Here is an 11,192-nt window from a genome sequence, read left to right on the forward strand (position 1 = left end):
GCTATCAGCCGAGACCACAAATGGAAAGTTCATAACTGCAACAAATGAAAAAGTTGAGATTTGTTATGACTCTCTCACATAAGAGACCTTGGCTTTGAGATTCGGTATAAATCTTGCACGAACTATTGATTGTAGGAACGTTGAGATCAATTCGGATGACATGGAAGTTTGTAACAAACGATTTCCTAAAATAAATAAATAAAGCAAGAACCAGATTCTCTCTCTGCCTAGAAGGAAAGCAGCAGTCCAGCACACGTACACTTCCAGTTGCACTGCCAAGCGGGCCCACATGCCCCGTGCCCCACCTGTCAAGCCACCCCCACCCCCAGATAGGCGAACATCGCCAACGTTTGTATAGTTGAGTCGACCTCCTAATTCTCTCATCTTCCTCGTATAACCCTAGAGGCTCTCCTCGCACTCCACGAATCCTTGGTGAGCTCCGTGCTTCCGCCCAATCCCCCCTCTCTCCGATCCTCCTCCCCCTCGCTCTCCCCGCCTCACGACGAGCCGCCCGCGGCCAGTTGCAGGCCCCTCCTCGCACGCTGGATCTGTCGCGGCAGCTCCCGCCGGCCGCCTACTACTACTGCCTGCTTTTCGCGGCGGCGGCTGGGCTCATCGGCGGCGTCGCGCACTATATGCTTCCTCGGAAGCGGGAGGTCGTCGCCAGCGAGGTCGATAACTTGCAGAAGAAAACCCGCCCCGCTGCCGCCGACGACGCCATGGCCAGGCCCACGGAGATCGACGAGGACCTCCACAGCCGCCAGCTCGCCGTGTACGGCCGCGAGACCATGAAGCGTCTCTTCGCCTCCAACGTCCTCGTCTCCGGGCTCCAGGGCCTCGGCGCCGAAATCGGTAACAACTGCTCAGTCCCCCCTTCTTTAATTTCTTTCCACAATTTCAATTCTCAACTTATACCGTGGGCAGCACTATGAGTTGTCACTTCTATCTCGATTGGATATATTATTATGTTTTTAAGTAGAGTACTAATAGTGTTAATCCTCGGTTGCTATTGTGAGCTGATATGGGATGCGCCAGGATGTCCTGTACAGCGTTCTTATCTCAGCTCTGCCTCTACTGGTTGCGTTCGTAGTTTGACCCATCAAACCAAGTGATATGCCTCATCTGGAGGGACTGATTTTATTATTTGAGTCCTAGAACACTCCTAGTCCTAGATGTGCTCATCTTATTCTGCCTTATGATTGTCTGCAAACCATCAACAGATTTTTTTTGTCTCGCTGTGTTTCTGTATTGTCTGCAAACCATCAACCGATTTTTTTTTTGTCTCGCTGTGTTTCTGCACTAGTCTTGTTACTGTTTAAGTTCTCGTTCTGAAATTTGAATTGGCTTTCCAGTATCTAAGTCATTAGATGTTAAAATTGTTTGTCTTACAAATAATTTACTTATAATATCCATGTGTTGCAGCAAAGAACCTTGTGCTTGCGGGTGTCAAGTCTGTAACTTTGCATGATGATGGTAATGTGGAGCTATGGGACTTGTCAAGCAACTTTTTCCTCTCAGAGAAGGATGTTGGGCAAAACCGTGCTCAAGCTTGTGTTCTGAAGCTACAAGATCTCAACAATGCAGTTGTCATCTCCACTCTAACTGGTGATTTGACCAAGGAGCACCTTTCTAAGTTCCAGGTATGTGAGCAGAAAATTGATGTGTGATCTCCTTGCTGTTTTTTCCTACTCCTGTGCGCTTTCCATTTAAGTTTATGTCGGTATTCTGCATGTACTTTCTGTCCATGTGAGTTGTAACAACAGAGTGTCCATGTGAGTTGGAACTTGGAATAGCTTAAAAGTAATTCACATTCATATACCCTTGGGTTTCTGTGTCTTCTTCCTTGCTACTTTAGTTGTGTGGTTTTGGTCTGAAATGGCACGCTTCGTCTGTGTTTTGTATTTGCCAACGTGTATCGTATAATTCCATGTAGAGCCTCCCTATGTGCGTCGTTTCAAGGCGCCACTAGGGCAGGTGGATTAGGCTCCTAGGCAGCTTTGTTATACTGTTATGTCTCCAGATTCTTTTGATTAGAGTTGATCTGTTTCCTAGTTGGTTAGTCTTTTGCTTTCTCCACATGACTTTGTTCAACCTTTTCCTAACCTATACGACCTCTATAAAAAGAGGTACTACTGTTATAATGCAGTCCACATATCAAAAGGGAGATCAGACTCCAACCCTAAGGTGCTGCCCTAGCTGCATTTTCTGCCATAGCAACCCAGACAGCAAAGGCTGTACGCCCTTGTCCTGAAACCCACCATGATTACAACCTATACAATGTTGCATGTGACATAGAAATGCAATCAACTTTTCTTAGTAATATCTTCACCACAGCCATATATCAATCAAAACCGCGCAAACTGGTGAGAAGACGAGCAGCAGCAGCAGCATATGGAACCCCAGCAGAAATGTAAACAGCAGCAGCCTTTTGTCCCAGCAAGTTTTGGTAGTGTAGCTAGATATGAAACCCAACAGAAAAATATGTAGACCAAAAAGCAAGAGAGAGAAAAAAACCCCAAAAGATGAACAAGTACACAACTATATTTTTTTAGCATTTCTGTATACATGTTATCTGTTTGCTTTGATTTTGTGGACATATATTTGATGCTAGCATGGCCCGCAATGAGTTTTGTTCCCATTTTCTTGCTTTTGACAGTGTGGTTTTTGCTTTGCATACGAGTTTACATGGTTTTAGCTTTTGAGGAGTATTATACAAATTATGTATTCTTGTTTATTACAATTCTATTTATTATTTCTTCTCGGAATAATCATTTCCGTATGATCTTACAGGCTGTAGTCTTTACTGATATCACCTTAGAAAAGGCAGTTGAGTTTGATGATTACTGCCACAACCATCAGCCACCCATTGCTTTCATTAAGTCTGAAGTCCGTGGTCTTTTTGGCAGTGTCTTTTGTGATTTTGGTCCTGAGTTTACTGTTTTGGATGTCGATGGAGAGGAACCACATACAGGAATTGTGGCATCGATCAGTAATGACAACCCAGCGCTAGTCTCTTGTGTCGATGATGAGCGACTGGAGTTCCAGGATGGTGACTTAGTTGTATTCTCTGAAGTTCATGGAATGACTGAGCTGAATGATGGAAAGCCAAGAAAGGTTAAGAACGCCAGGCCTTACTCTTTCTTTCTGGAAGAAGACACTTCCTCATTTGGCACATACGTCAGAGGTGGGATTGTCACACAGGTCAAGCCACCAAAGGTTCTTAAATTTAAACCCTTGAAAGAGGCCATGAAAGAACCAGGAGAATTTCTTATGAGTGATTTCTCTAAGTTTGACCGCCCCCCTCTCTTGCATTTGGCTTTCCAAGCTTTGGATAAGTTCCGGAATGAATTGAGACGATTCCCTGTCGCTGGTTCTACTGATGACGTGCAAAGGCTGGTAGATTTAGCTATTAGCATTAATGAATCTCTGGGTGATGGGAAACTCGAAGAAATTGACAAAAAGCTCCTGCAACATTTCGCAAGTGGTTCCAGGGCTGTTCTGAATCCTATGGCTGCAATGTTTGGTGGTATTGTAGGTCAGGAGGTTGTGAAAGCATGCTCGGGGAAATTTCATCCGCTTTATCAGGTTAGAATTTGCCGTCTCTTTTATTCAATATCCATTCCAATTTGTTTCAGAGATATGTAATGTTAGTCGTCTTGATTTCACAGTTCTTCTATTTCGATTCTGTCGAGTCTCTCCCTGTTGAGCCTTTGGAGCCTGGTGATTTGAAGCCAGAGAACACAAGATATGATGCACAGATCAGTGTGTTTGGATCTAAGCTTCAAAACAAACTGGAGCAGGCAAAAATCTTTATGGTCGGCTCTGGGGCGCTCGGGTGTGAATTTCTGAAGAACCTGGCACTGATGGGCATTTCTTGCAGCCAGAATGGAAAGCTGACTGTGACAGATGATGATGTTATTGAAAAGAGCAATCTCAGTCGCCAGTTCCTTTTCCGTGACTGGAACATTGGGCAGCCCAAGTCGACTGTTGCTGCTACGGCTGCCATGGCAATTAACCCTAAGCTTCATGTCGAGGCCCTTCAGAACAGGGCAAGCCCTGAGACCGAAAATGTCTTTAATGATGCCTTTTGGGAAAACCTTGATGCTGTTGTCAATGCCCTTGACAATGTGACTGCAAGAATGTACATAGACTCCCGATGTGTATATTTCCAGAAGCCACTTCTAGAATCTGGAACTCTTGGTGCTAAATGCAATACACAAATGGTCATACCTTACTTGACAGAGAACTATGGGGCGTCCAGAGATCCACCTGAAAAGCAGGCACCTATGTGCACTGTACATTCATTTCCTCATAATATTGATCACTGCCTGACCTGGGCTAGGTCTGAATTTGAGGGTTTACTTGAGAAGACTCCCACTGAAGTAAATGGTTTCCTGTCAAATCCTAGCGCATATGTAGCTGCAGCACGAACTGCTGGTGATGCACAAGCTAGGGATCAGCTTGAACGTGTTATTGAATGCCTTCATGGAGACAAGTGTGAGACATTCCAAGATTGTATTACCTGGGCCCGTCTTAAGTAAGTTTTAACCCTGTTTGTCCATACTCTTTGTATACCTGCTTCGTTTTAATATGGTTGAACTGTACAAAACTATTGCAGACAAAAGTATTTGCTTTTGACTATGCTTCATAGGTTTCATGTTACTCACTACACTATTTTTTATTGATGGTGTAACTTAGGTTTGAGGATTATTTCTCCAACCGTGTGAAGCAGCTGACGTATACTTTCCCAGAAGACTCGATGACTAGCTCTGGTGCTCCATTCTGGTCTGCACCAAAGCGGTTTCCACGACCTCTTGAATTCTCGTCGACGGATCCAAGTCAGCTTAGCTTTATTTTAGCTGCTTCGATACTAAGGGCAGAGACATTTGGAATACCCATACCTGACTGGGCCAAAACTCCAAACAAAGTGGCTGCTGAAGCTGTTGACAAGGTGATTGTTCCTGAATTCCAACCAAAACAGGGGGTTAAGATAGTTACAGATGAGAAGGCAACTAGTATATCGTCTGCATCTGTTGATGATGCTGGTGTCATTGAGGAGCTTATCACGAAGCTAGAACAAATTTCCAAAACACTGCCACCGGGGTTCCACATGAACCCAATACAGTTTGAGAAGGTCAGTGTTATTCGTCTCTAATTCTTCCTCGGAAGTAGTGTTTGCCTGCACTTGTATACGATGGAACTTACGCTAAATATCTACCCTCTAGAATGAACAGAAATGTAATCCAGATTTGCAATTTTGCATACAAGTTTGAGAATTACTGATATGCTTTTCTGTATGTGCAGGATGATGACACCAATTTCCATATGGACGTGATAGCTGGTTTTGCCAACATGAGGGCGAGGAATTACAGCATTCCTGAAGTGGACAAACTGAAGGCTAAATTCATAGCCGGCAGGATTATCCCTGCCATTGCCACAGCAACCGCAATGGCCACTGGCCTTGTCTGTCTAGAGCTTTACAAAGTCCTTGCCGGCAGGCACAAGGTTGAAGACTACCGCAACACGTTTGCAAACCTGGCAATCCCCCTCTTCTCCATTGCCGAGCCGGTCCCACCCAAGACCATCAAGCACAAGGACTTGTCCTGGACGGTCTGGGACCGGTGGACCGTAACAGGCAACATCACGTTACGGGAGCTCCTGGAGTGGCTCAAGGAGAAGGGGTTGAACGCATACAGCATATCGTGCGGCACGTCGCTCCTGTACAACTCCATGTTCCCCAGGCACAAGGAGCGGTTGGACAGGAAGGTGGTCGACGTTGCCAGGGAGGTGGCCAAGATGGAGGTGCCATCGTATCGGCGCCATCTGGATGTTGTGGTGGCCTGCGAGGATGATGATGACAATGACGTTGACATCCCACTCGTATCTGTCTACTTCCGTTGAAAGGATTCCCTCTGAATTGACATCATCTCGTGTCCCATCTTTCCAGTGAGTTACTTTATATAGTTATACTGTAAACTGAGCTGGGGTTTAAAGCAATATTACTGATTTTCGTATGCACCGACTTGTTAGAGCTCAGTTCAGATCCTTTGGAAAATGTGGTGTCGAGCTTGATACCTCACCGTGATAATTGATGCATGGCACCGTTGAACTTGAATGGCCTGTCTGTTTTCGCGTTTAGCTCGCGAAGAAGTGCATCCGCAATTACACAAGTTTGCTTGTTGGAAGAACGCTGTAGATGACCTCCCAAGCTGATGTTTAACCTAAGTTGTTGCCGCTAGAATTCCGCATCGACAGAAGAATGCGTACGGTAGACCTTTATCCGACACGGGTACTACGGATAATTTGTTTGGGACATTTTATATATCACAAACGTTTATGGATAGAGCAACGTATGAAACTTCACATACAGTTTTATAGGGACAAATGTATGCACTCTTACATCCAATTGCATATGGTGCATGATAAGTAAATGTGTGTGATAGTCTCTTTATAGTATACGCTTTACAATCGTGAATTGTTTGTGATGAGATGCACATAGTAAGCGTTGCATCACAGAATAACGCGTGTGATGATAATGTCAACCCACACAAGTAGCAAGGATGGAGCATTTAGGACATTTGATATATCACAAACAAACAGTTGTGTGATGACTCGGGTTTTGGATAGATGCAGGCATAGCATACGCTTAGTTTTGCAGAACGTATGCATTCCTACTCTTTATCGCCGACGGTTTCTGGATCATGTAGAAAAGACCCACACACAACCAAGGCGATGGTTTAAAACTCTGTCGTGAAAAGGGGTTAAAAACTGTTTATATAGCACATCGCTGCACCGGTGACAAGGGCACCACCACGGGCACACGGGAGAATCACCACAGCTGCTGCTCCGGTAGCCGGTGCTCCAGTGCTGATCAATCCTCGTGACGGGAGCACCACCTGAGGTGCAAGGGCGCGAGCACGAGGAGCAGCGGTGCCAGCTTTGCATGGCCACGAGCACGAGTACCAGTGGCGCCCATCGCGCATGGCCGCGAGCGCGAGGACGACATGGTTGGGTGACGACGTGGGGAGTACCCCTTAGTCCAGGACACCATCACCTTCTGTGGCGGATTCCCCCTCCGGCAAAGTGCCGGAACAAACCTCCAGAATGGATCTCCTCGGAACAGAAACTTGTGGCGGCAGAAAAAACGAAGAAAAATCTTGCGAAGGATTTCGCGAAATATGAAATTTATAGATGGAAGAATGGACGAAAGGCGATGCTCATGGGGCCCACACGGCTTGATGGCGTGGCCTAGGCCCTGGTCAGGCCCCATGCCCGTGTGGAGGCCTTATGGGTCTCCTCATCCTCCGGTGCTTTTTCAAACCTTCGTGTCCCGGAAAAAATCATATTAAATATTAATTTTCTACAAAGCTAAAAACATGCAGAAAGCAACAATTAGCACTAGGTACTAGATTAATAGGTTAGTCAAAAATAATAATATAAAATGCTATAAAAAGTATACAAATGTAATATTATAATAGCATGAAACAATTAAAAATTATAGATACGTTTGAGACGTATCATGACCTTCTTCATCCTCCGGTCTAGTTACCAAAGCAAGGCAGTTCAAGTCTGATAAAGAGTCCTTGATGTCTTCTTCCGACAAATCTGCTGTTGGATGGATGCTATGGAGGTTACACCTTCCCAAGTGGTTCATCCTCGGCGATGATGTAATTCCATCTTTGTAGATCTGCTTTTGGGCCCAATTGCAATCTTATTTCTTGGTTGGGGTATTTGCAAAAGTCATGTACTTAGTTGTATTTTTCTTCTTCAGGTCCTTATATGAGCTTTCAACTAGCACCATCGTCTAGTAAATAAAGCATTGGACCTGTCTCATGTTAAAAAAAGATCAATCTGATCTTTTGTTTAATAAAACACCCAAAAAGCATCTTAGATTTGATTAACATCAAGGAAAACAAACGCCAGTACAATGAATACACAACTGGACATAGAACGACCAGTAAAAATAATACATTAAAAGGATATATTAGTCTTCTTCTTCTTCTGATTGTATGCCGTCCGCCGGAGATTGAAGAATGCACTGAATCAATAGCAAAGAAAAATAACACAAACTTTTAAGAGTTTTTCTTTCTTACCGTTTCTTTATTTATTTGTGGAAAGAGTGCCGCAAGGTGACTCTGTTCAAATTGCATACAGAAGTATCTATAGCTATGCAAAGAGAGAGAACCAAAAACTCACCACAGTCAAGAAACATTTATTTGCACGACCAAATAGTAGTATTTCATGGCAGATGTTAATTCTTTTAGCCAGGACAGAAGAATAGGAGTCAAAAGAGAAGAATAAATTCTTCTTAAAAAAAAGAAGCACAACTTTTTCTTGAAACTCAGGTAACCTTTAATTGCACAATGTACCAAAAAGTTAAAGTGCTAACATATAACATTCAACCAGAAATTTAGTTAATGTGTCTTACAAGAAGAAATCATGATTACTGTTACTACTAAGCAAACGATTGACCTATAATGATGTCTACCCTGTGATGTCTACTGTACAAAAGAACAAAAGTTTAGTAGTGGGCCCACCAGGCAGTGAGGGATGCCAATATGGATGTTGAGTATTCAAGGACTATTTTTTTAAAAGGTCGGCACTGATCTGCTTTTGCACAAACACAATGAAACGTGCGCTTGTGATGTACCGCGCTTCTTCTAGGACCCACCGATTGCACACTAGTGTATTACGTGAAAACTCATGCAATCTCATGCACGCGTGTACTTAAGATTCATTGCGTGTGCAAGGACCTAGCTGGACTTTTTAGTTAGTGTTCAGTGCTGGCCTTAGATCTCTCTTTTCCAAACCAACTAGAGAAAGTGAAAGCCACACACACCAAAGTGATAGCTAGTCAGAACGGGCGACTTTGGACTAACTTTAATTAATTTCAACAGTAAAAAAACGAGCTTGCTTCCAGCACTTAACTGTCCTTCTCTCCTTAGGTATACAGGACTAGTACATGTACTGTAAAGTGTAAAGGTTAGACTTAACTCAATCTTTCACCACCTCACTTTTAATTTGGATCTCCCATGCATTAGTATGCTTCCTTCCAAAGTCCACATATAATGTAGGAGTATGCATGAGCTCACTTCTGTTGTCTCCCACGCGCCAGCTAGCTTCACATGCAGATAGATAGAATTCAATGGCGACCTCCTTTAATTTGGCCTGATCTATATCTTCCACCAGAGTTGATTAAATGATAATGAGATGAGATCGATGCAACACAACAACAACAGCCTCAAATCAGGTCTCAAGCGCCTCGATCATCAAGTAGCTAGCGAGATCACCATCGGCTAAACGATGGGGACAAGCAACATGGGCAATGAAGGGAGCTCAGCCGCAAGCAACGATGACAGCACGGTGGAGGAGGAAGGCGGCCAGGACATGACCAGGGCCGGCGACTCGTCGTCGTCAGTGCGCCCCTATGTTCGTTCCAAGAATCCCCGCCTCCGCTGGACGCCAGAGCTCCACCACTGCTTCGTCCGCGCCGTGGAAAGGCTCGGCGGCCAAGATCGTAAGCCTACTCTCATTTTCCACAATCCTAGCTATATATGCATCCATCGACATGTTAACTTGATGTTCATCTTTGTGCAGTTGCAACTCCTAAGCTGGTCCTTCAGTTGATGAACGTTAGAGGGCTTAGCATAGGCCATGTCAAGAGCCATCTCCAGGTACGCATCACTTTACTTCTTATTTTTGCATCGTCGTCTTTTGCTGTGCGTTCATATTTCACTGATTCCCCTTTGCATGCGCAATGCTAATTCTGCAATTAATTGACGATGGGCCTTCAGATGTACAGAAGCAAGAAGATTGACGATTCCGGCCAGGGTATGTCCACGAACTCATGAATTTCACAGCCCTCCTTTGGATTCAGTATATTTTGCCCTGATCTGGTCGACTCTTATGTGCAGTCATCATAGGTCACTTGCAACAGGGAGGACAAGTCTATAACTATGCTCATCTCCCCTTCCATCATCGTGTCAGTGGTGCCGGTACAATGCTCTCTAGGTAGTTCATTGGATCTACTAAATTGCCCTCTACACATTCAAGTTTTTTGTTAAGCGATCGACTATATATTTTGGATAATTGGGGATAAATTTATTTTCCTCGTCCTCTGCATTATGAGATAAAACGACTAGCAAAGTTATTCAATAATCCTAATTTGTTAGTTCTGAGTACTGACTAATTAATCTCCTTGGATGGCGAACTAGGTTTGGCACTAGACCATGTCCTCCATCGAGGGGGAGCTGGCATGAACCATACTGGCTCCATGGCCACCGTTTACTTGGATCAAAACCATACTATTCATCATCAGCAGCAGCTCATCATGACGAGGCTCTCCTTAGAGCACGTGCTCAACATGTATCTGGCTATAACCCAGCTTTGATAGTCCAAGAATCCTCTTCATCGAGAAATGATTATCACGCCATGAATCGCTACCACTATGAAAGACGGCCGCTGCAAGCTGCTACGACGGAGGACAACGATGATCAGATCCATGGTCGTGATATAAACCTGGATCTCTCGCTCGATATCGGTGGTGGACAGCGGCTAGAGATGAAGAGCAAGAGAGGCTGCACGAGATGGGGGAAACAAGCAGAAGAAGATGATGACGATCAGGTTGATGTCAATGAAGAATTGAAGAGCACTGCTACTAGACTGTCTCTATCCCTACTCTCTCCTAGTCCTATTACTCTTGATCGAAAGGGGAGTAGTGCTAGTGATCATGCACTAGGTCTAGATGTCAATGTGGATAAGATAGGGAAAGTGCAATATGCAATCAGGGCAAGCACTCTTGATCTCACCATATGATCGATCTGTTGCAGTGTAGTACTTAATACTTATCCATATCCATATATACATATGTAGAGCAAGAAACCTATGTATAACATATAAAACTTATTTAGTATTTATTATATGTGTCCTTTTTTCCAAAAACAGGGGAACGCCCTCGGCCTCAGTCATTATATATTCCTTTTTTTCTTTGAAAAGAAGGTTGAACCCCCCGCCTCTGCATCGAGTGATGCACACAGTCATTTTTGTTACTCCCTCTAATTCTAATTAATTGACTCAGCCTTGTATAGAGGTTGCATCAATGAATTTGGATCGGAGGGAGTATATTATTCAACAATGCCTTATAAGATAAAACATCGATCCTTCTTTCACCCTCTAGGCAATAAAGACACACC

At 44.1% G+C, this 11,192-nt stretch overlaps 2 protein-coding genes across 2 annotated transcripts; both read left to right on the forward strand.

Moving 5' to 3' along the window:
- The first annotated feature begins 363 nt into the window (after nt 1-363).
- On the forward strand, nt 364-6,115 carry LOC119286143 (ubiquitin-activating enzyme E1 2-like). The gene is made up of 6 exons (XM_037565494.1): nt 364-852; nt 1,423-1,640; nt 2,791-3,585; nt 3,669-4,537; nt 4,699-5,134; nt 5,305-6,115. Exons 1-6 carry the CDS (start codon nt 636-638, stop codon nt 5,899-5,901), a joined length of 3,132 nt encoding a protein of 1,043 aa, XP_037421391.1. The 5' UTR covers nt 364-635; the 3' UTR covers nt 5,902-6,115.
- Nucleotides 6,116-9,097: 2,982 nt separating this feature from the next.
- Nucleotides 9,098-10,875, forward strand: LOC119288958 (transcription factor HRS1-like). The gene is made up of 5 exons (XM_037568419.1): nt 9,098-9,517; nt 9,598-9,674; nt 9,795-9,831; nt 9,915-10,011; nt 10,215-10,875. The coding sequence occupies exons 1-5, from the start codon at nt 9,304-9,306 to the stop codon at nt 10,813-10,815; spliced, it is 1,026 nt and encodes a 341-aa protein (XP_037424316.1). The 5' UTR covers nt 9,098-9,303; the 3' UTR covers nt 10,816-10,875.
- Nucleotides 10,876-11,192: the final 317 nt, after the last annotated feature.

The sequence above is a fragment of the Triticum dicoccoides genome, chromosome 4A (assembly GCF_002162155.2).
Source record: "Triticum dicoccoides isolate Atlit2015 ecotype Zavitan chromosome 4A, WEW_v2.0, whole genome shotgun sequence".
Taxonomy (NCBI): domain Eukaryota; kingdom Viridiplantae; phylum Streptophyta; class Magnoliopsida; order Poales; family Poaceae; genus Triticum; species Triticum dicoccoides.

Coding starts and splice junctions, on each gene's coding strand:
- LOC119286143 (XM_037565494.1), top strand. CDS start 636: ATGCTTCCTCGGAAGCGGGAGGTCGTCGCCAGCGAGGTCGATAACTTG. Junction 1,641..2,790: donor AGCACCTTTCTAAGTTCCAG/GTATGTGAGCAG, acceptor ATGATCTTACAG/GCTGTAGTCTTTACTGATAT. Junction 3,586..3,668: donor AATTTCATCCGCTTTATCAG/GTTAGAATTTGC, acceptor TTGATTTCACAG/TTCTTCTATTTCGATTCTGT.
- LOC119288958 (XM_037568419.1), top strand. CDS start 9,304: ATGGGGACAAGCAACATGGGCAATGAAGGGAGCTCAGCCGCAAGCAAC. Junction 9,518..9,597: donor AAGGCTCGGCGGCCAAGATC/GTAAGCCTACTC, acceptor ATCTTTGTGCAG/TTGCAACTCCTAAGCTGGTC. Junction 10,012..10,214: donor GCCGGTACAATGCTCTCTAG/GTAGTTCATTGG, acceptor ATGGCGAACTAG/GTTTGGCACTAGACCATGTC.